Source organism: Monodon monoceros, unplaced genomic scaffold (genome assembly GCF_005190385.1).
Source record: "Monodon monoceros isolate NGI ecotype Baffin Bay Population unplaced genomic scaffold, NGI_Narwhal_1 Super_Scaffold_12, whole genome shotgun sequence".
In the NCBI taxonomy this organism is placed as follows: Eukaryota; Metazoa; Chordata; class Mammalia; order Artiodactyla; family Monodontidae; genus Monodon; species Monodon monoceros.
The window spans coordinates 60,775,315-60,800,105 of record NW_021703768.1 but is presented as its reverse complement, the minus strand read 5'-3'; the positions used below and the strand labels follow the sequence as shown (position 1 = coordinate 60,800,105).

At 42.6% G+C, this 24,791-nt stretch overlaps 1 protein-coding gene across 1 annotated transcript; it reads right to left on the bottom strand.

Moving 5' to 3' along the window:
- Window positions 1-226: 226 nt before the first annotated feature.
- On the bottom strand, window positions 227-20,857 carry F2R (coagulation factor II thrombin receptor). The gene is made up of 2 exons (XM_029218693.1): window positions 20,585-20,857; window positions 227-2,869 (listed from the first exon to the last, which is right to left on the bottom strand). The coding sequence occupies exons 1-2, from the start codon at window positions 20,670-20,672 to the stop codon at window positions 1,674-1,676; spliced, it is 1,284 nt and encodes a 427-aa protein (XP_029074526.1). The 5' UTR covers window positions 20,673-20,857; the 3' UTR covers window positions 227-1,673.
- Between the last annotated feature and the right edge of the window lie 3,934 nt (window positions 20,858-24,791).

The following is a 24,791-nucleotide window of genomic DNA, read 5'->3' as shown; positions in this document are numbered from 1 at the left end:
ATACTCATCATAGCTTGTAAAATCATCTCATTAACTCTTAAGTGAATGGAAAATAGAGAATAATTCTCCTGGATTTCAAAGTCAATTCCATTTTCTTCTGCCATTTCTTATCCGACTAACATAATTAATGTTTTAAAAATCTGACTTGAGTAATTTATTGAACAAAACATTTGTAAATAGGGTCCAATTAAGACAGACTGAAGGACTTAATCTTTTTTTATCCTTAGTTGTCATTTTGGTTTATTTTTTTCTATCTCTTTTACGTAAAACTTTGTTTTCATGTTGATACATAGTCAGATTGGCGATCATATTATGTACAGAATTTATAATTTTTATCTTGCTTGAATAACATTGTAATAAAACATTTCATATTCTGTTACTGAAGGAGTTATTTTTAAAAACACGCTTCCTGTACTATATTATGTTTATCTCAAGTTATAACCACAGGAAGAAGTAACCCAAATGTTCAAAGTTCTTTACCTGCCAGGATTATGTGGAACTTGCTTGGTGACATCTGGCTAAAAGCACTTCTTTACCTAATGATGTGTTTCATTCACACGTCCCACTCTGTGTATCGGCCCACTTTGTTATTCTTGAGAGCAGGTTTCAGCCTGATTCAATTCTATTTGCCCAGCACCCATTAGAGTGCTTAGAGCACACGATGGGTGTCCATGTTTGCTATATAGGTGTTTCCACCTGGGAATAGTCCTTGCAGCATAACTGCTAGAAGTGAACGTGCCTTCTTTCTCCATGCTTAAAATGGGCAGTCTTTTATATCCATTATCTCTTGGGATAGCACATCCTACTTCGCCAACTTCTAATAAACATGATAAGTGCACGGCTAATCCTTGAGGGAATCCCAGCAGGAGACAGCAAACACGGTGGTCCTGATCTCTCTGAACTCGCCCTGTCTTGTATCTACTGCTTGGAGTCCTTCATCTGGGGGCAGGGTGCTTTGAAAGCCAGCCTCAGGTCACTGGTGGGACCTCTGCTCATTCTTAGTTTACACACATGGCGTGTAAAACAGCAAAAATGCTACCCATATTATCTGTATTAATGATTTTTAGAATTCAAACTTTGATACGTTTAACATGAAAAACAGCAGAACTTTCTCTACACACAGATAGTACTAAGTCTCATCCCTCAATAACTTAAACATTGCTGTTGGACAATTTCAAAACACTTATTGGCAAAAGTTGTATAAGTCCAAACTGTAGAATCCCTCACTATTGATGGACTTCTTCAGATGTTCAGGGCTAAACTCCAACCTAAACTTTGCATATGGAATCAGAGAATCAGAGTTTACTTCCATAATCTCTGGTGAAAAAAAGAGAGGGTTTCAAAGCGCCTATTCTATACTGCACTGCAAATGATACAAGCATATGTGTATAAATACACATATACACACACATATATCTGAAATAAATCACGTAAATTTATGAAAAAAGTGACATTTCAGTTCTTGTTGTAACACTCTCTTGTAATAACATTGTTTTCCATTCCTGTTATTTTTTTTTCCTGTAACTAACAAATATATATGCTTAATGGCTCTCATAAGGAGGCATGTAAATCATACATTTGTTGTTTTAGATGGTAAAGTAAATACTTTTTGTCAGGGACTAAGTAGAATCCTCAGGTTATTTGCTTTTTTAACTCACTGTCGGTCCCTTTTCCTAAGTTAACAGCTTTTTGTACACGCTGCTATTCAGGTTACTAGAGCAGGTGTCCATTTTACTTGCCATCAACTGACCGCTGCTGTTATAACTGCTGGGATCTGAACTTTCTCTACAGCATAAGATACTGTAGAGGTACCTCTGGCACTCAGAGGAAGCATAGTAGTAAATCAAGGGGTCAACGCAACAGCTTATGCTGCTGACACAGACACACAGGAGGTAGGCAAAGTAGGCAGCCTCTGTCATGGAATTCTGGGAAAGGAATGCGTAATGTAGAATCAGCAGGATGTTTGTGGGTCCAAAGCAAAGGACGAAGATGCAGAAAACAGCAGCTGACAAGAACAAAGCCCGGGACTTCTTGCTCTGGTTGGCAACCGCGGAAGAGCTAAGAGATCGGATGATAGACACGTAACAGACTGTGGAAATGATCAACGGCACAAAAAAGAAGATGGCAGAGAAGGCCGAGAAGTAATATGAGTAGTAGCCTTCGAGCAGCGTTTGGTTGAGCACATCGTGACAGGTGGTTATGTTGAGCCCCGGGACCTGGGTGGTCTGCTCCTTGAGGAGCAGAGGTACCACCCCCGCGATGGCCATGGCCCAGATGGCCAGACAGGTAAAGGAAGCCCTCCCCAGAGTACGCCAGGAGAGCGACTGCATGGGGTATACCACAGCCAGGAACCGGTCAATGCTGATGACCGTCATGAGCATGACAGAGGCATACATGTTACAGTAGAACGCAGCGGTGATGAAGCGGCACATGGCAGACCCGAATCTCCAGTCACTTCCGGAAAAGTAGTAGCTGATCTTAAATGGGAGCACAGACACAAAGAGCACGTCTGCCATGGCCAGGTGCAGCATGTACACCACGGCGGGCTTCTTGATCTTCATCTTCAAGGTGAACACGATGATGGCCATGATGTTCAGAGGAAGGCTTACGAGGAACACGCCGGTGTAGACGGAGGGGATAAAGAGCGTCAACCAGGTGCTGGTCAGATATCCTGAGGCATCTTTTGAGATGAACTCGGGGGGTAATTTTTGAGGAGGACTGCTTCTATTGCCGGAGCTTAATCTGTCTTCTATGAATTCACTTTCATTTTGGTCCTCATCCTCCTTCAGTGGGATTGGTTCAAATATATCATTGGGATTCCTGAGAAAAAATGTCCGGGGACCCAGAGTATCATTTGTTGCTTCTGACTCTGAAAAGTAAAAATTTTAAAACGAATTACAAAGGCAAAAGAGACAAGGAGAGAGTACAATTTACTTTTGCTTTTTGTTTTCTTCCTGGGAGAGTGGGTGGTAAGGAGCAGGTGATACTCAAGGGGATCACAGACTTTATCAGGGAATTAGCTAACTCGAAGTAGTGTACCACATTTTGTTCTGGCACAGCAAACCCTTTTCAAACTCTGCTCCTCAGAGATATGAGGTGAACGATACACTTTCAGAGATCTGCAGACATCAGGAAAGGCTGAGGACGCGATGTGAAAGAAAAGAGCCGTAACTTCTTTTCTATACGAGCCACTGTCTATATAAACAAATCACTCCCAGGCTATGTGACTTCTCTTTCATCCGTATGTCTGCATGTATACATTTTCTCCATTTAGCTTGTGGCCACCCCTTGAAATCCATTCTTCCTTGTGGAAAAATCCACATAGAAAGTTGAGGGAACATCTTAAAGGTTACGGAGCTACAGGTGAACTTGAGTAGGACCGAGGGCACCCATTTCCATGACCGTTATCCATGTGACAGTAGCTGTCCTTTACTAGCTTCAGTTTGTTTACACAGTAGAATGTCGCAAATCTCTCATCATATTTGGGTCCAAGCCACAGTCTCAGGTTATCGTCTAATGTAACCACAAGGTACCTACCACACCGTCATCTTCCTGTCTCCTTCCTTAGCGGGCCAGTGGAGCAGATGTCCTAGGCCAGTGGCCTTCCTCAGCTCAGTTCCAAAATGCCACATGCACGCAGGCAGAGGCCAGGCCAACCAGGCTCTTTTGAGTATCAACCAGAAGTCAGTTGCAAACGTCCTTCTTTTATTACCCTCCTCCACCAAAAACATCCATGTGAAATGTTCATCAAAGAAATGCAGCACTTAGCAACCAGCTTAGGAACTCAACCAGCTTTTCCTTCCCAGGAGCTTTGCTAACATTCTGTCACTGAGGAGACTCAGACAGAGAGCCTTTGCTGGGCCTTGGCAAGCTGAGGAGTGGGGAGAGAAACCACAGGGGGAAAAGGATGAGGTTTCTATCCCTGGAGGTATTGGCCACAAAGGCTGGGTACACACGTCACTCAGAAGTGATGTTAGAGGAATGAAAACTGGCTGGAAATTGGGTAAGTACAGTGGATTTTTAAGCTTTCAGTTTTATTTTTCAGTAGTGGAACCTTCCTGCAAACAAAAACTTACACAGAGAGGCATAATGCAATAAAAGAGATAGTTCTGCTTCTGTAGGGTCCTACCAGACCCTAGACAAAAATTACAAAATCCTCTGGATCCCTTTCCTCCCCCAAATCAATGACCTGAAGTTATTTAGGTTCACAGGGTCATGTCAGGGAGGGGAGGGATGGATCTTCAAAGAAAGGATGGCAACCAATGGGTTTCTTGTTTTCAGTGGCTTTTAGCTTGAGAGAAGGCCAAAGTCAGTGCCACAAAAGATGGTTGAAACTCGGATAGAAAACCCATAGTCTCTATTGCCTGAAGAACCAGAGGACAGAGTTCAGGGCAACTACAATCACTGGAAAGTGAGGAGAGAATCTCAGAAAAGAAAAATTCAGAGAGGGATAGAGAGAGCACCAAATTCCAGGGCAAATTCTGCCCCAGGCTTGGGTTGACTCTAGAACCTGCACACTCAAGGAAGATGTGAAGCAGAGTTAACTGCTAGAGTTAACACATTTTTGACTGGAGATGTATTTTGGCCACAGGTGTTACTTTCTGCAAAAATCCCCGGGTCAATAATGTGTTAAAAGAACGGAAGTGTTATTTGAACTTCTTGCTCAAGAGGAAACGTTTGCAGTTTGAGTTCAACCAAATTAACTGCCTGCTAAAGCAAAAACACCAACATTCTTTGGAGAAATAAAACAAAATCTTGAGTCTTTACAGTAGGATAATGTCCAGCAGACAATTCAAAATCATTCGATATAAAGAGAATCAGGAAAGTGTGACCCAGTCTCAAGAGAAAAGGACAATCAATGGAAACCAATCCCAAGATGACCCGGATGTTGGAATTAGCAGATAAGGATTTTAAAGGGTATGTTGCAACTATGCTCAGTGAAGGGAAGAAAAAGATTTCATTGAAATGAATGAAAAAATAGAAAATAGCAACGAAACCAACCAATGGAAATTCTAGAGCTAGAAAATAAAATACAATAAATTGGCATCTATTTCCAAAATGAAAAGCAAACCTAGAGTAGCACCAACCGATACACAGTAGAACAGGGCCTGGTAGTGAAAGCTGGAGGTCAGATGACCTCAGCAAGAGCATGAGTGGGTCCCCTGAAGGTAAAGGGGTGATCTGGCAGATCTGTCACAGGGGAAGAACAAAAAATCTGCAGTGATCTGTATCATTTTCACAGACGTAAAGAACAAATGTATGAATACCAAGGAGGGAAGGCGGGGATGGGATGAATTGGGAGATTGGGATTGACATATATACACTACTAGGTATAAAATAGATAACTGATGAGAACATACTGTATAGCACAGGGAACTCTACTCAATGCTCTGTGGTGACCTAAACGGGAAGGAAATCCAAAACAGAGGGGATATATGTATACGTATAACTGACTCACTTTGCTGTACAGCAGAAACTAACACACCATTGTAGAGCAACTATACTCCAATAAAAATTAATAAAAAACCAATCTGCAGTGATGAGCCTCTGAGTACACATATACAGCTAGATTGTTCCCCAAGGGTAGGAAACTGTTCCTATTGAACTCTGAGTCTCCAGTACCCTGCCCCACATGTGGTAGGTATGGACCTTAAGTTGGCTTTTAATCACGGATTTGCATTCTAATACTGGCTCTACCAGGAATCACTTAACTGCTCTGAACTCAGTCTCAGAATCATTAAAATGGGATCCCAATACCTGTCTGGCCTACAAATCTGGCAGCCAGGAGCATCACATGTTAAATAGGATATATGTTCACTTTGTAAACTTCAAAAATTAATCAGCGTAAGAAATTATTATTCTTCCCCTATCACTTCAATGTGGTTTGCTTTTTGCTCACTCTCAATCATTTTAAATTAAAATGGAATCTGTCCCTCTTCCCTTCCTAAACATTTAGCACTGTTTGGTTTATCAACCTTTTCCCGAAGTATCGCTTCCTTCCCCTTTCGAGGCATCTAATTCACTCTGTGCATCTTGATCCAGTCACATGGGGGCCTGACCCTGGTACAACGGCCCCTGTGGGAAGTGAGGCTACCCTCGAGGTCAAGAATGTGTGGGAAGCGGAAGAAAAGAATGAATGAGTTCTGGCATTTTAAGGCCACAAAGATATGTGTCCTCAAAAACGCTGACCCACAGGAACCTTAAAACAACATGACTCTCTGCTGTAGCTTTGGGGACCTGGCCAGAATGAGGACTCCTGTCACGCATGGAAGGAAGAAAAGTGCAGGCACGCATGTGTGCACACACACGTGAGCATCAGGACATGACCTAGAGGAGTGACACCTCTTGAAAACTACTGAACACTCACAACTAAGCTCTTAGATGCCATCACTTGGTCTGAAAATTAAACTCTCATTAGGCTTTACTCTGTATTTAGTACTTTGGGAACGAGTATTTGTTTTCAAAATTTTCTTCCCTGGCTAGGCCTTCTTGGGCAGTATGGTGTTTATGACAGAAACATTATACGCACTGGAACATGACATTTTATAGGCTGGAGCCCAGGAAGAATGCATAATCCCTTGATTAAATATCATTACCTAAGGTATCACCTTTTCTTGCCACCATAGGTTTGATATTTTGGCTTTTATGGGATAACAGAATGTCAGCAAATTTTGTTTGTTTGTTTAACTATATACCAACATCAAAGAAAGAACAAAACCAATCCCAGGTGACTAGATAAATCCAACTAGCTCAAGCCCCTTAGGTTGAAATTTGAGTTTGGGTATGTTGCTTTTCCTTTAGTCCTAGCCCAACTCATAGGTCAAGGAGAAAGTGCCTGTCAGCGTACAAAAAGCTCTTGTAACCCATCTGTGTTTTTATTTTTAAGTTATGGTTTAAAAAAAAAACGAAGTCAGGTCCTAAAATTGGTTCTCATACTTGTTGCTAAGTTTCACTTAATTTAGGTTTCTCTAAAATGGCTCTAGAGTAATTTTGTTGTTCACCATAGCGTATTGCTAACGAGCTTAAACGTGGACTCTAACTCTGAAGATTTTTAAAAATTAGTTAGTCAGGCACAGTGCTTTTTCTGACTTTGACGAGATCTGGCCTTGGAAGCAGAGTGGTGACCAGATGCTCTCTCAAGGTCCCATGTGATCCTGGAAGTTATTTATACCATTTCATCCTCCCACAACATGCCAGCCTTGGTTCCCACTCAGAGCACTGGCCTATAGGGCTCATGCTTTCTGGGAATTAAGAAAGCAGAAGTCCCAGGACCTCGCCTACATTCACACACACAGCAGGAGAGATGTACCCTGCATTTCTCCACGAGTGACTCAACACTACAGGTTAAAGAGAAATAAAGAGGATGATGGAAAAATGATGGAAACATACTAACTCCAAGCAGAAAGCAGCAACATTACAGGAATACTCCACTGTCTCAAATGCAAACGCACACCATGAAAAGAAGTGCTCCTTAAAGAAATGGCTGGTTCCAGATCTGGGGGGAGGAAAGACACAAGAGGAGTCTTGAACGTCTTCAAAGAATATTCGGGTCAGGTCAGAAAGACTCTGAAGTCGATCCAAAGAGAGCTCCCCATTGGCCAAAAATCATTAAGAGAATAATGATGGAAATGAATGGAAACGCTGGAAACATGTCATATTTGTTAAGATCTATGAGTTCATAATGATGCTCAAAGGAAAATAAAACCTTTTTTGTCACTGTTGGAGGAAATGAGGGGACCCAGTCTGAAAATTGGTAAATAAAGGCAAGATTCAAGCATTTATCTTACCTTTTCTATAAACAAAATATTTCAGGGAAACCAAATAGTCAATGAAGGAAATTTCTATTTTATAAAATAATTCCAGCTCATAAACACAGAAGCAGTAACAGATTTAGAAACGCATCTTAAAGTTCTTAGTGAAATCAGATTTAGTACAATGGTCATCAGTTGTTGCTAAAAACGTTAGGTGAAAGGATAGGTGATAGGGAACTTTCTAACAAGTGGAACACCTGACAACACCTGAGTCCAATGAGTAACCTTAAAATCTCAAAAAGAGAGACAATCTTGAGGTGATGAAACAGGTGTGTACACAGCACCACTGCTCAGGTAGTCTTGCAGAAAAACAAACTTGGATCAGGTTAAGCCTCCAGATGGACCACATTACAGAAAACACAGAGGACAGAAGGGCATGTTGAACACCCCTACAAGATGCAGCTGGCCAGATCCAGTATATAGAAAAGTCTAGAAGACGAATGACCCTGTTTCTCTGACAAACAGCCTTGAAACAGGAGGAGAGGGAAAACCACTACAGACTGAAAGATTTAAGAGACACATCTACCTAATGCAACAGTGGGCCATGTTTGATCCTGATTCAAATAAATCAACTGTAAAAAGTATTTATGAGACAATCAGTAAAATGTGAACACCGACTGAATAGTACATGATATTAAGAAATTGTCCGTTTTTTTAGGTGTTATAATGGCATTGTGGTTATGTGAAGAAAAGAGTTCTTATTTCTAAGGATATAGACTGAGGCATTTATGGATGAAATGATACAATGTCTGGGATTTGCTTTAAAATTGAGGAAAGTGAGGATACAGATAAAACAACATATAGGGGGTAATTGCACTGTCAACTTTTGGTATGTTTGAAAATTTCCATAATGAAAAGTAAAAATAAAAAAAGAAGAAAAAGAAAAGCAAATATTTTATGCACATTTACTTGCCACTAAAAACTAAGGACAACAGATCCACCAGAGGGGAGACAGCAGAAGCAAGAAGAACTACAATCCTGCAGCCTGTGGAACAAAAACCACATTCACAGAAAGATAGACAAGATGAAAAGGCAGAGGACTATGTACCAGATGAAGGAACAAGATAAAACCCCAGAAAAACAACTCAATGAAGTGGAGATAGGCAACCTTCCAGAAAAAGAATTCAGAATAATGATAGTGAAGATGATCCAGGACCTCGGAAAAAGAATGGAGGCAAAGATCGAGAAGATGCAAGAAATGTTTAACAAAGACCTAGAAGAATTAAAGAACAAACAAACAGAGATGAACAATACAATAACTGAAATGAAAAATACACTAGAAGGAATCAATAGCAGAATAATGGAGGCACAAGAAGGGATAAATGACCTGGAAGACAGAATGGTGGAATTGACTGCTGCGGAAGAGAATAAAGAAAAAAGAATGAAAAGAAATGAAGACAGCCTAAGAGACCTCTGGGATAACATTAAATGCAACAACATTCGCATTATAGGGGTCCCAGAAGGAGAAGAGAGAGAGAAAGGACCTGAGAAAATATTTGAAGAGATTATAGTCGAAAACTTCCCTAACATGGGAAAGGAAATAGCCACCCAAGTCCAAGAAGCGCAGTGAGTCCCATACAGGATAAACCCTAGGAGAAACACGCCGAGACACATAGTAATCCAATTGGCAAAAATTAAAGACAAAGAAGAATTATTGAAAGCAGCAAGGGAAAAACGACAAATAACATACAAGGGAACTCCCATAAGGTTAACAGCTGATTCCTCAGCAGAAACTCTACAAGCCAGAAGGGAGTGGCATGATGCACTTAAAGTGATGAAAGGGAAGAAACTACAACCAAGATTACTCTATCTGGCAAGGATCTCATTCAGATTCAATGGAAAAATCAAAAGCTTTACAGACAAGCAAAAGCTAAGAGAATTCAGCACCACCAAACCAGCTCTTCAACAAATGCTAAAGGAACTTCTCTAACTGGGAAGCACAAGAGAAGAAAAGGACCTACAAAAACAAACCCAAAACAATTAAGAAAATGGTCATAGGAACATACATATCGATAATTACCTTAAACGTCAGTGGATTAAATGCTCCAACCAAAAGACACAGGCTTGCTGAATGAATACGAAAACAAGACCCATCTATATGCTGTCTACAAGAGACCAACTTCAGACCTAGGGACACATACAGACTGAAAGTGAGGGGATGGAAAAAGATATTCCATGCAAATGGAAATCAAAAGAAAGCTGGAGTAGCAATACTCATATCTGATAAAATAGACTTTAAAATAAAGAATGTTACAAGAGACAAGGAAGGACACTACATAATGATCAAGGGATCAATCCAAGAAGAAGATATAACAATTATAAATATATTCTCACCCAACATAGGAGCACCTCAATACATAAGGCAACTGCTAACAGCTATAAAAGGGGAAATCGACAGTAACACAATAATAGTGGGGGACTTTAACACCTCACTTACACCAATGGACAGATCATCCAAAATGAAAATAAATAAGGAAACAGAAGCTTGAAATGACACAATAGACCAGATAGATTTACTTGATATTTATAGGACATTCCATCCAAAAACAGCAGGTTACACTTTCTTCTCAAGTGTGCATGGAACATTCTACAGGATAGATCACATCTTGGGTCACAAATCAAGCCTCAGTAAATTTAAGAAAATTGAAATCATATCAAGCATCTTTTCTGACCACAACGCTATGAGATTAGAAATGAATTACAGGGAAAAAAAAGTTAAAAACACAAGCACATGGAGGCTAAGCAATATGTTACTAAATAACCAAGAGATCACTGAAGAAATAAAAAAATACCTAGAGACAAATGACAATGAAAGCACGACAATCCAAAACCTATGGGATGCAGCAAAAGCAGTTCTAAGAGGGAAGTTTATAGCTATACAAGCCTACTTGAAGAAAAAGAAAAATCTCAAATAAACAATCTAACCTTACACCTAAAGGAACTAGAGAAAGAAGAACAAACAAAACCCAAAGTTAGCAGAAGGAAAGAAATCATAAAGATCAGAGCAGAAATAAATGAAATAGAAACAAAGAAAATCATAGCAAAGATCAATAAAACTAAACGCTGTTTTTTTGAGAAGATAAAATTGATAAACCATTAGCCAGACTCATCAAGATAAAGAGGGAGAGGACTCAAATCAATAAAATTAGAAATGAAAAAGGAGAAGTTACAACAGACACTGAAGAAATACAAAGCATCCTAAGAGACTACTATAAGCAACTCTATGCCAATAAAATGGACAACCTGGAAGAAATGGACAAATTCTTAGAAAGGTATAACCTTCCAAGACTGAACCAGGAAGAAGTAGAAAATATGAACAGACTAATCACAAGTAATGAAATTGAAACTCTGATTAAAAATCTTCCAACAAACAAAAGTCCACGACCAGATGGCTTCACAGGTGAATTCTATCAAACATTTAGAGAAGAGCTAACACCCATCCTTCTCAAACTCTTCCAGAAAATTGCAGAGGAAGGCGCACTCCCAAACTCATTCTGAGGCCAGAATCACCCTGATACCAAAACCAGACAAAGGTACTACAAAAAAAGAAAATTACGGACCAGTATCATTGATGAATATAGATGCAAAAGTCCTCAACAAAATACTAGCAAACAGAATCCAACAACACATTAAAAGGATCATATACCATGATCAAGTGGGATTTTTCCCAGGGATGCAAGGATTCTTCAATATATGCAAATCAATCAATGTGACAAACCATATTAACAAATTGAAGAAAAAAAATCATATGATCATCTCAATAGATGCAGAGAAAGCTTTTGACAAAATTCAACACCCATTTATGATAAAAACTCTCCAGAAAGTGGACATAGAGGGAAACTACCTCAACATAATAAAGGCCATATATGACAAACCCACAGCAAACATCAGTCTCAATGGTGAAAAACTGAAAGCATTTCCTCTAAGATCAGGAACAAGACAAGGTTGTCCACTCTCACCACTATTATTCAACATAGTTTTGGAAGTCCTACCCATGGCAATCAGAGAAGAAAAAGAAATGAAAGGAATACAAATTGGAAAAGAAGAAGTAAAACTGTCACTGTTTGCTGATGACATGATACTATACATAGAGAATCCTAAAGATGCCACCAGAAAACTACTAGAGCTAATCAATGAATTTGGTAAAGTTGCAGGATACAGAATTAATGCACAGAAATCTCTTGCATTCCTATACACTAATGATGAAAAATCTGAAAGAGAAATTAAGGAAACACTCCCATTTATCACTGCAACAAAAAGAATAAAATACCTAGGAATAAACCTACCTAAGGAGACAAAAGACCTGTATGCAGAAAACTATAAGACACTGATGAAAGAAATTAAGGATGATACCAACAGATGCAGAGATATACCATGTTCTTGGATTGGAAGAATCAATAATGTGAAAATGACTATACTACCCAAAGCAATCTACAGATTCAATGCAATGCCCATCAAATTATCAATGGCATTTTTTACGGAAGTAGAACAAAAAATCTTAAAATTTGTATGGAGACACAAAAGACCCTGAATAGGCAAAGCAGCCTTGAGGGAAAAAAACAGAGCTGGAGGAATCAGGCTCCCTGACTTCAGACTCTACTACAAAACTACAGTAATCAAGACAATAAGGTACTGGCACAAAAACAAAAACATAGATGAATAGAGCAAGATAGAAAGCCCAGAGATATACCCACACACCTATGGTCAACTAATCTATGACAAAGGGGACAAGGATATACAATGGAGAAAAGTCAGTCTCTTCAATAAGTGGTGCTGGGAAAACTGGACAGCTACATGTAAAAGAATGAAATTAGAACACTCCCTAACAGCATACACAAAAACAAACTCAAAATGGATTAGAGAGGGCTTCCCTGGTGGCGCAGTGGTTGGGAGTCCGCCTGCCGGTGCAGGGGGCGTGGGTTCGTTCCCTGGTCCGGGAGGATCCTGCGTGACGCGGAGCTGCTGGGCCCGTGGGCCGTGGCCGCTGGGCCTGCGTGTCCGGAGCCTGTGCTCTCAGCGGGAGAGGCCGCGACAGTGAAAGGCCCGTGTACCGCAAAAAAAAAAAAAAAAAAAAAAAGAAAAAAAGGATCAGAGACCTAAATGTAAGACATGACACTATAAACCTCCTAGAGGAAAACATAAGAAGAACACTCTTTGACATAAATCACAGCAAGATCTTTTTTGATCCACCTCCTAGAGTAATGGAAATAAAAACAAAAATAAATGGGACCTAATGAAACTTAAAAGCTTTTGCACAGCAAATGAAATCATAAATGAGATGAAAAGATTACCCTCAGAATGGGAGAAAGTATTTGCAAACGAATCAACAGACAAAGGATTAATCTCCAAAATACATAAATAACTCATGCAGCTCAATATTAAAAAAACAAACCACCCAATCCAAAAATGGGCAGAAGACCTAAATAGACATTTCTCCAAAGAAGACATACAGATGGCCAAGAAGCACATTGAAAGCTGCTCAACATCACTAATTATTAGAGAAATGCAAATCAAAACTACAATGAGCCATCACCTCACACCAGTTAGAATGGGCTTCATCAGAAAATCTACAAACAACAAATGCTGGAGAGGGTATGGAGAAAAGGGAACCCTACTGCACTGTTGGTGGGAATGTAAATTGATACAGCCACTATGGAGAACAGTATGGAGGTTCCTTAAAAAACTAAAAATAGAATTACCATATGATTCAGCAATCCCACTACTGGGCATATACCCAGAGAAAACCAGAATTCAAAAAGACACATGTGCCCCAATGTTCATTGCAGCACTATTTACGATAGTCAGGTCATGGAAGCAACCTAAATGTCTATTGACAGATGAATGGATAAAGAAGATGTGGTTCATATATACAATGGAATATTACTCAGCCATAAAAAGGAATGAAATTGGGTCATTTGTTGAGACGTGGATGGATCTAGAGACTGTCATACAGAGTGAAGTAAGTCAGAAAGAGAAAAACAAATATCGTATATTAACGCATATATGTGGAACCTAGAAAAATGGTACAGGTGAACCAGTTTGCAGGGCCGAAATAGAAACACAGATGTAGAGAACAAACGTATGGACATGAAGCGGGTAAAGCAGCGGGGGTGGGGTGGGGATTGTGGTGTGATGAATTGGGAGATTGGGATTGACATGTATACACTGACGTGTATAAAATTGATGACTAATAAGAACCTGGTGTATAAAAAAATAAATAAAATTCAAAAATTAAAAAAAGATTGAACGTAGAACAATTGGAGGGATAAAAAACAAGCAAACAAAAAAAACTAAGGACAACAGTTTTTGCTTTTGCTTGTCTTAGTTTTGAGGGGGGGAAAGTTCTTGAATGTTTGTGTGAACATAGTTTTACACTGAGAGAATTCATTTGATACCAAACCCTCCAAGGTTTTTCTGGAATATGGAGGAGTTGGTGGATGAAGAACACTTAACATTTGTCGACCACCTACTTACTATGTACCAGGTACTTCGCTTAAGGTACCTCATGTAACTGTAACATTTTTACGAGATAAGCATTATAACCACCATTTTATGGACAACATGGAGGCACAGAGAGGCTAAGTAACTAATACAACGTCACACAGCTAGGAAGTGAAGGAGCTGGGATCTGAATCCAGATCTGCCTGGTTCTAAAGTTCATACCCTTTGAACCACACCACCTTACCCTGTCTCTTTAAAAAAGTTGTGAATTCAGGACCTACTCCTAAAAGAGTACTACTTTTTTTTTCTCTAAGCATTTCACCAAACAAGTGAATCTACCCACCCTTCTGAACTATAGCAGGCAGGACATGGCCATGTGAATGTATAAGTTCAGTTGATGATGTGCACAGCTGTTGCTTGGGAATCAGGAGTCCTGCTGACCATGGTGACACACCAGCCACATGCCAACAACCCAGTCCTCACAGGACAGATGTAGTAAAGAGATGTTCAAGGACTAAACAGAGAAACAAATTTTTAAAATATTGTCCCAGATGCAGCAGAGTAAGAGCAAGTAAGTGAACAAAAACCTCTTATGGAAAAGCCAGTTAAATTAAAGGTAGAATAAGGTACACACTGGCTGCAGAGTGAAGAAGAGATCGCCAGTATATGAGGTTGCCTCTCCTCCCATCCCACCTTCTGCAGCAGGGACTCCACAGGGAGCCTAGGAAAGCAAACCGGGGGGAAAGCTGGGAAAGCGGAGGTTACAGGAAGTAAAGGCAACCAGAAAATGTAAATGTCAGTGCACCCAAGGCCATTGCAGGCACTAAGAAGTGTGTGGGTCCCCTCCTGAAGGCCAGGGTCAGAACACTAGCAGGCCTCTCTGGGAAGGACTCTGATTCCCTGGCTCTCCCCCTTCCTCCAGGCCTGTTCTCCACCCAAAGTTACAGGCCCTGAGCCCAGCGTCCTGGGAACACTGCTCTCTACTCTCCAAGACGAGCTGAAAAGAAAACTAATTCACAGTAAAGGATGTTTATAATCACCAATTCCCCCGGAACCAAGCTGTCTCCACTCTCCAACCCCGCCCAAGTTCTACTGAAGTTTGTAAACCTGAACTCAAACAAATTATGTTCTAGATATGATAGAAACCATCATAAACAGCACTTCCTGGAAAGCAGAACGCTTCTTGTAAAGCCAAAAAGTACTTCAGTTGTGGTAACTGCAGAACAGTGCACTGCACCTGCTGCACTAGGTTTTAAATGATGGCAGAGAGTCGACAGTGCTTATGAAATCAATTTACAGGACTTTAACAAGACTTTTAAAAGATAGAACAGTGTAGGGCTTCCCTGGTGGCGCAGTGGTTGAGAGTCCGCCTGCCGATGCAGGGGACGCGGGTCCGTGCCCCGGGCCGGGAAGATCCCACATGCCGCGGAGCGGCTGGGCCCGTGAGCCATGGCCGCTGAGCCTGCGCGTCCGGAGCCTGTACTCCGCAACGGGAGAGGCCGCAACAGTGAGAGGCCCGCGTACCGCAAAAAAAAAAAAAAAAAAAAAAAAAAGATAGAACAGTGTAGAAAATATTGGAATGCATAGCATGTGGTAAAGGTGAGTACTGGTTAGTAAAACTTCTGTTTCTATACACTATGATTGCCCATGGATATTTATTGCACACATAGGCAGCAACTGTGTCATCATGTAAAGCGTATTTCTTACAGTTCTTACGGCTGGTTAGCAAAAAAGAAAATACTGGAAAACACTCCTTTAATATACCATAATACCTGACTTCTAATCCACCATAGACTTGAAATATAAATAGATGAGATTAGATTATGTCCTTTCCTAAAGTTCAATAAATGTGTTTTGAAGTGCAAATTTCAGATTATTCCTGTTATTTCCAACAGCAGGTTCTTTTGAAAGCAAATAAACGTGTAAAGGCCGCTAATGGCCTTTTAAGCGGCAAAACATCATTGGATGCCTTGGGATGGAGGAAAAGGAGGTGTAACTTCGTGGGTTTTTCCAAGCCTTATCCCAAGGTCAATGTGGGAGAGAGTGTCTGGGGGAAGCTCAATCTAGAGAGTTATATACTCTGACAGTTTTAGGCATAAGCACGGGAGGGTGAAAGGCAGAATGAAAGAAACCACAAAAAAGGGAAACAAACAGAAAATGCTCAATGTTGAAACTGTGAGCCCTTGATACTAGCATCACAGTCAAAAATAAATCAAGGCCGTGGTTCCTAATGATGCTTCTGGGGTTTTTGTGAGTATCCCATAGTAAAAGGGATATAGTTCCCCAGATACAAAAGGCCAAACATTGTATGATTCCATTCATATGAAATATGGAGAAGAGGTAAACCCAGAGAAACAATAAGCAAATTGGTAGCTGCCAGGGGTTGGGGGTAGGGAGGGTGAGGGCTGAGTACTTGATGGGGACCGGGTTTCCTTTTGAGGTGATGAAAATGTTCTGGAACTAGATAGAGGTGGTAGGTGTACAACATTGTAAATGTATTAAATACCACTAAATTGTATGCTTAAAAATGGTTAATCTGGGTTTCCCTGGTGGCGCAGTGGTTGAGAGTCCGCCTGCCGATGCAGGGGACACGGGTTCGTGCCCCGGTCCGGGAAGATCCCACATGCCGCGGAGCGGCTGGGCCCGTGAGCCATGGCCGCTGAGCCTGCGCGTCCGGAGCCTGTGCTCCGCAACAGGAGAGGCCACAGGGGTGAGAGGCCCGCGTACCGCATTAAAAAAAAAAAAAAAAAAAAAGGTTAATTTTATGTTTTGTAGATTTCACCTCAGTTTTAATTAATTAATTAATTGATTTTGATATTTATAGAGTTTATTTTGATATTAATCTTATTTCCCATTTTGATTCTCTTCATTTCTTTCTGTGGATTCAAATTACCATCTAGTGTCAATTCCTAACTCCAACATAGCTTCATTCTATGCCCCTCCTTTGCACGGTTATTGTCAAATATATATTACATTTCTAGGTCATATGCTCAATAGTACGATTTTATATTGTTTTATGCAATTATTTTTCTTTAATTCTTTTTGTCACAATTTAATCTTTTTACTTTTTCATACCATTTTTAAAGGTTACTTTCCGTTTACAGTTATTATAAAATATTGGCTATATTCCCTGTGTAGAAAAGTACTTGCTGATTCGTAAGAAATTTGACTTTCAGAGGTTTTTGGTTGGCTTAGAGCAGCATCACTGTCCAGTTTTGTGCCTTTTGTTGGGCTGAAGACCACAGCCTCTCAGTAACAGCCAATTAATTGGCACATTCATGATAGGGATCCATTCACAGACTGCCTTATCGTCTGCTTCAGAAAGGAAATGGCAGGATACCACAATCCATGCATCCATGTTTACTAAACACCTCTGTGCATGGGCTGCCAAGCCAAGGGGGCACAGACTTTGCCTTCCAGGGGTTCTGGGAAGCACAGCAGGATTACTTCTCTGCTGTCGGCCGGGGTGTGGGGGTGGGGGTGGGGTGTCTGGATGGCTTCCCCTCTACATTGGGTGGTAGAGAAAGCTTGCACTTAGGAAAGAAAGGCCTGTGATCAAATCCCAGTTCCACTTAATTGCACTTGTGACTTAACCTCAGTTTCCTTACCTGTAGAATGGGGATGACATCTACTCAAAGGGTGGCTGGAGGAATAAGTAAGGTAGTATATGTCATGTACCTAAGCAGGGTGTTGGCTGTAGTAGGTTCTTGATATCAGGTGGCTGTTTTTAATTAAATGTGAACACGTGGGGTGTGGGAAGGGCATTTTGGCCAGAGGGAGTGGCCAGGGGACAGAAGCCAGAGAAAGTTCTACCTTGGAGGTTGAACTAGAGGGTGGGGGCTGGGTGAAGTACAGGTAATGTAACAGGCTATGTAATAGGGGAGGCTCTGTAATAAGGGAGGCTGGACAAGGCTAGGAACCCATTCTGCAAGGGAAGGGGCACCTCCCTCTATGCTAGGGAATTGAGCTTGACCCTGTGGATAGGAAGGCAGTACACAGAATCTCCCATCCAAACCCCTCTGCCACAGTCACCATCAGCTGTTCTGGTACCTTTCACTCTCCAGATCTTTATAGAATTTATGAACATCACCTCTAGGACACTGACACTCTTTGATGAAAGCATCTCACTTAAATTGCCTGGACAAAGGAATGTAAACTGGTTAATGAACTTAGGAATTTCTCAACAAGTATCTGCTGAGTGAGTATCTGTTCTAGACTCCACAGGGATAACCTTATAACCTTAGCCTGGGAGACCACATACTCACAAAGTGACAATGCAGGAAATGCCAGAATGAGTGGGGGGACAAAAAGCCCAAGAGTGCTTCAAGAAAGCTCACACTGGTGGGCAGGGCCAGTTCTGGACGCATTTCCTATGGCTGGGGTCTCTCAGCTCCTCACATCACATAGAGCTGGTTAAGACAGACATTGTTTAGAGTTGCGGGTGCACAGTGATAATAAAAAGCAGACCTATTTTTGGTTGATTTTATTAGTGATTTAAAACTCCAAAGACAAAGCCCCACTTATTCCTTGCTTCCAGGACCCCCTCCTCCATTTGGAATTTGGGTGCATCATCTCTGAGACTTAATTTCAGAATCAGCAAAAGGGGATAAACATTTGAGAGGGTGAAATGAGATAATGTGAACTGAAAATGCCTCCGGGCCCAGGGTTTGACCCAGAATATGGCACGTTTTTTTTTCTCAGAATATGACACTTAACATGAGTTCCTTTTCTTCTCTCATCCTCTTTTCTTCTCTCCCTCCCAAAGTGGTCCCAGAATCCAGTGTAGATAAATCAGCCAATGTTATTCAGTTCTCTTTCTGACTATGCCAGCTCTGTGCATCCTAGCATACCCCACTCGGGTTGACGAAAAAGTAAGAAGTGTGGCAGAAACAGCAGTCTTGACTTCTCTAGCTAACACAGGCCAAAAATCTTTGGGTTACTATGTGGGCCTCTTAGTGTTCCTAAAAGCATCACCTCAGCACTCACCCTGAGCAAACATGGAGAGCAGGGAAAATGCTGTCTCTTGTCACCTCTTAATCTCCATACGCCTACACTCCTTCTGGTGTGGAAACAATACAGAGTACACAGTCTTTCACAGATAATAAGAAAAACAGCTAGAATTTGTTTCTAAGTGAAAAAAAGGGGGCTGAAAGCTTACAAAGTACTATTGCTACAAAGAAATAAAAACATTTTCCCCCTCCCCCCCCTTTTTTTTTTTTTGCGGTACTTGGGCCTCTCACTGTTGTGGCCTCTCCCATTGCGGAGTACAGGCTCCGGACGCGCAGGCTCAGTGGCCATGGCTCACGGGCCCAGCCGCTCTGCGGCATGTGGGATCTTCCCGGACCGGGGCACAAACCCGTGTCCCCTGCATCGGCAGGCGGACTCTCAACCACTGCGCCACCAGGGAAGCCCCCCCCTCCCTTTTTAACTAGGGTTTTTACAGGCTAAAAGCAACTTCTCCGCCCTGCTTTAAGAGCGAGAGGTTGGAAAATACATTTATTTGCTCAAGCAGTCAGATACTTAAAAATACACAGTATTAGTAATGAATGTATTCTAGGTGAGAAACCTCCTGCTCCCAGCAGATCAGAAACTGAAATGGTTTCATCCCATAGTGTCTGAGGGAGCCGGATTCTGAGGAAGGGATCTCTTTCCTCAACTCAGTTGGAAGCTTGGAAGACTGGGTTCTAGAGAACAAACAAACAAAGCCTCCCAAGCGCCGCCACTGCCTCGTGGCTAGCCTGTTAGCACCCAACAACCCGCACCATGTCCGCCTCCTGCACACAAGGCCTGTGGTTTTCTACTAAGCGGGCCAAGGCACTAAGCTTTTCTCTACAACACTTTCCTGGCCTGCAAACTGTGCAAGAAAAACAATTCCAACAAGACAAAACTTCAGCGGGAGCGGTTCTCGACCGCGTCTTGAAAAACCCAGAACGTTTATTGGTGGAGCAACGTGAAACCCTTTCTTTTTGGGGTGGTCCTGGGAGAAACAGGCCACACAGTGACAACAAATGCAACGAGGTCCCGCAGGCTTCCCCAAGAAAATCCGACCCCGCTCCTCCTCCATATCCAAAACCCCGCCGCGGGGCCGGCTGCATCCTCCAAAACCCAGTGCAAAGGGGCATCAGCTGAGCCCGCAGCGGGGGTGGGACGGGCACCCCACCTGGATATGAGTTGGGGAGACTCCGATCTCAGCCCTAAGGCGCAGTCAGGGGCACCCACTGAGTCCCGGAGCAGCAGCGTCCCTCCTCCTCCCGCCCGCCCCATTCCCGAGGAAGCCCGGGATACGAGGCCGGGGGTGGGGACAGGGAGGGAATGCCGGGGTCAACTCTCACCTGGTTTGGGGCCTCGGGCGCGGGCCGACAGCAAGGGGCCGCATAGACTGAGCCCCGCGGCGACGAGCAGCAGCCACCGCGGCCCCATTGTCCGGAGGCTCAGGGCGTTCGGCGCGGTCGGTGCGGCGCTGCTCCGGGAGACGGGCCCCGCCGCCGGGAGGCTCGGGCCGCACGCTCTGTCCCTCCACGCCCTCCTCGCGCAGAGTCCGGAGGGCGGCAGGGGCGGGCAGACACAGCGCTAGCCGCTGGGCAGAGGAGGCTGCTCGGCGTGTCTGGCGGCGCTGGCCAGGACAAGGGGCGCTGGGCGCTGTCGGGGGCGGGGTGCGCGGCCGCCGGGCCGGAAAGGGCGCCCCCTGGCGTCGAGTGTGCGCCTCGACGCGGCCGCCGCCCGCTGCTCCCTCTGCAGTCTCTGGGCCACCCACGGGGCTCGGCGACCTAGCCGGCCCTCTCTCCCCGTGCGCCGGCCGCCCAGCGCCCCGGCTGCTAGACACTGACCCGCAACTGAGACGTTGTTTCCTTGGCCTTCGCCTTGGACCCGCGAAGCTACCAGTAACTCAGTCTGGTGGGAACCTTTGCTCTCGGGGAGCAAAGACATTGGCAGAGAACCTCCGATCAGGGATGCGCCCCTCCCTGCCCTCAGGCCGGACCTCAGGCCGAGCAATAAGCAGCATTTGAAAATTCGGCGTTCAGCTACAAGTTTGAAAGTGACTTGTGTTTTTGTAATTTGGGGATAGTGGATTTAAAAGTTTATACTGTAGAGACAGGGTTGCCTGCTGATGAGAAGGGGCTCTTAGCTTTGAACAGAATTCTTGACATTTCTTACTCGCTTCCCTTTGTTTCCCTACTTAGATATTTCATACGTCGGGCACTTATTTCTTCGACAGAATGACTGCGAGTGGATACAATCATCCAGTACCAAGAACAGGTTCTCCGCGTTCGCACTCGGGCACGGCTGCAAATTTCTCCCTCTATCCAGAGCTCTCAGCCGCGCTGCGCATCCACCTGCGCGGCCTTTTCCGGAAGGCGGGCGGGCTGGGCTTTCCCCACGCGCCGGGCAGTACTTGGGCGCCTCCTGCGAGCGGGATGCCCGGAGGGCGAAGTGCCCAGGTAACTCACACTTTCTGCACGCTACGACCCGAGTTTAATGGAGTTCGGCCAAATTCAAGTCAAGAGGGGGAGGGCACTCGAGCCTCTGGCTGAGGGGCCCCTGGGGGACAGCGCGGCTGAGGCTCCGCAGGGAGGAGTCCGCAGATTATTTTGTTTAGAGAGCATATCTAGTGAGTGCGTCTTTCAGACCGCAAAGGGAAATGGGTCCCCTCAGGGCCGTTTCTGGGAAAGTTTACCCGCAGCCCCTTCTCCTCCCAGATGTCGGGGTGTGTTCTGCACCCTGGGTCTGATAAACTGCTATTGAGAGTCACTGGTCAGGTTTCTAAGCTTTTTAAAACGGGAATTTCGCGCAGTATCATTCCCCAAGGAGAGCCCTGACACTTAAACCAGTGGAGAAAATACAGCAGAGACCATCTCGTTCTTCCCTGTATTCCCCCTCATCATCCTCAGAACACAGCGTCTTGTTGTACATAGAAGTTGCTCAGTAAATTACCGAATAACCCAATTCATTAACGCTATTTTTTAAAAAATTGCTTATTCAATTCTCGGAGGAAAACATATCCAAGAGTAGATGTGAATCATTAAAATTAGATATTTCTCCATTCTCTATCAACATACTATTTATTTTTTATCAACCTTAAGACGCCATTGATTGCAAAACGTCATTTTGATTTATGTACCACAAGCAAAGAAAACAATGGTGCCAATTAAACTGTGACATACCATTGCTTGTAAGATGCATCTCAATTGCAGGACTGTTTAAACACGAAGAAAGGCCATCTCAGAATCAATCAAATACAGGGTAAAAATATAAAAGTAATTAATATATGTGGCAAAATATTGTAACAGTTCAAGGATATAAAATGAAAAGTAAAAGTGTCTTCAGCCTTCCCTTCTAAGAACCACATCTGCTTGATGACCACTGTTAAAAGTTTCTGTCCATCATTCAAGAAATTGTAATCACATACAAGTATATATGTATGTATAGCCTTAAGAATGGAGTACTCTGACTATACTTTTAAATTTTATCTGTTTCATTGCTGGAAAATGTTTTAACCATTTTCTAAAACTAAAGTTTAAAAGGAATTTTTTTTTCTTCATTATTAGAACAGCATGTACCTCTAGTGACAAAAAGAGGGCTGCTGAAAGAATGAAATGCTTAAATAAATTCTTTGTGCACATTAACTAAAGTATCCATTATAGTGGGGCTTCAATACATGGAACAAAAGAGGAGAGTGGAACAGAATGAGGTATTTCTTCCTCACTTTAGTGTTCTCTAAAGATTGTGGATTGCTAGTTCTCTAAAGTTGTGGATTGCTAGTGTTCTCTAAAGATTGTGGATTGCTAGTTGGGCAGCCACCAGAAAGTGAATTTACCTTCAAAAACAGTGGTTTTACATGAAAGGATGCTCAATATCACTAATCATTAGAGAAATGCAAATCAAAACTACAATGAGATATCACCTCACGCCAGTCAGAATGGCCATCATCCGAAAATCTACAAACAAATGCTGGAGAGGGTGTGGAGAAAAGGGAACCCTCTTGCCCTGTTGGTGGGAATGTAAAATGATACAGCCACCATGAAAAACAATATGGAGGTTCCTTAAAAAACTAAAAATAGAACTACCATATGACCCAGCAATCCCACTACTGGGCATATACCCTGAGAAAGCCATAATTCAAAAAGAGTCATGTAGGGCTTCCCTGGTGGCGCAGTGGTTGAGAGTCCGCCTGCCGATGCAGGGGACATGGGTTCGTGCCCCGGTCCGGGAAGATCCCACATGCTGCGGAGCGGCTGGGCCCGTGAGCCATGGCCACTGAGCCTGCGCGTCCGGAGCCTGTACTCCGCAACGGGAGAGGCCACAACAGTGAGAGGCCCGCGTACTGCAAAAAACAAAACAAAACAAAACAAAAAAAAGAGTCATGTACCACAATGTTCATTGCAGCTTTATTTACAATAGCCAGGACATGGAAGCAACCTAAGTGTCCATTGACAGATGAATGGATAAAGAAGATGTGGCACATATATACAAGGAATATTACTCAGCCATAAAAAGAAATGAAATTGAGTTATTTGTAGTGAGGTGGAAGGACGTAGAGACTGTCATACAGAGTGAAGTAAGTCAGAAAGAGAAAAATAAATACCGTATGCTAACACAAATATATGGAATCAGAAAAAAAAAGTTTCTGAAGAACCTAGGGGCAGGACAGGAATAAAGACGCAGATGTAGAGAATGGACTTGAGGACACGGGGAGGGGGAAGGGTAAGCTGGGACGAAGTGAGAGAGTGGCATGGACTTATATATATGACCAAATATAAAATAGATAGCTAGTGGGAAGCAGCCGCATATCACAGGGAGATCAGCTCAGTGCTTTGTGACCACCTAGAGGGGTGGGATAGGGAATGTGGAAAGGAGAGGCAAGAGGGAGGAGATATGCAAATATATGTACATGTATAGCTGATTCACTTTGTTATACAGCAGAAACTAACACACCATTGTAAAGCAATTATACTCTAATAAAGGTGTTATAAAACAAACAATAAAAAACAGTGGTTTTGACTTTTAACATGCACAAGTGCAGATTCCTGGGCTCCATCCAAGACCTATAACATCAGATTCTACACTTTTACAAGCACCCTCAGGTGATGGTAATGTCCGAGGGTTTCCAGACCAAAGTTTTGAGTAACAATATTCTAAGACAGTGTTCTCAAACTTTAGAATGGATCAGAATCACCGGGAAGACTTGTTAAATCCCAGTGCTAAGCTCCATTTCCGGAGTTCCTGATTCAGTGGGTCTGGGAAATGGACTGAAAATTTGCATTTTTAACCAGATCCCAGGTGATGCTGAGGCTGCTGGGGACACATTTTGAAAACCACTGCTTTGAGAGGGAAAAAGAACTGGATTCCATATAGTTTGTATTGCTTTTCTTTAAATGACACAATATTTCAAGCATAGAAAACTACAGAGCCTAATATAACACCCATGGCATTTAATTTTATATATATATATATATATATATATATATATATATATATATATATATATATAATTGTTTAAGCTTTTTCATTTCCCTTTTCTGATTCCATTCTTTTTACCTG

Excerpts from the sequence above, each read along its gene's own strand:
- F2R (XM_029218693.1), bottom strand. The coding sequence starts at position 20,672 with ATGGGGCCGCGGTGGCTGCTGCTCGTCGCCGCGGGGCTCAGTCTATGC. Across the intron at positions 2,870-20,584 it reads CGCCCGAGGCCCCAAACCAG|AGTCAGAAGCAACAAATGAT; the intron begins GTGAGAGTTGAC and ends TTTACTTTTCAG.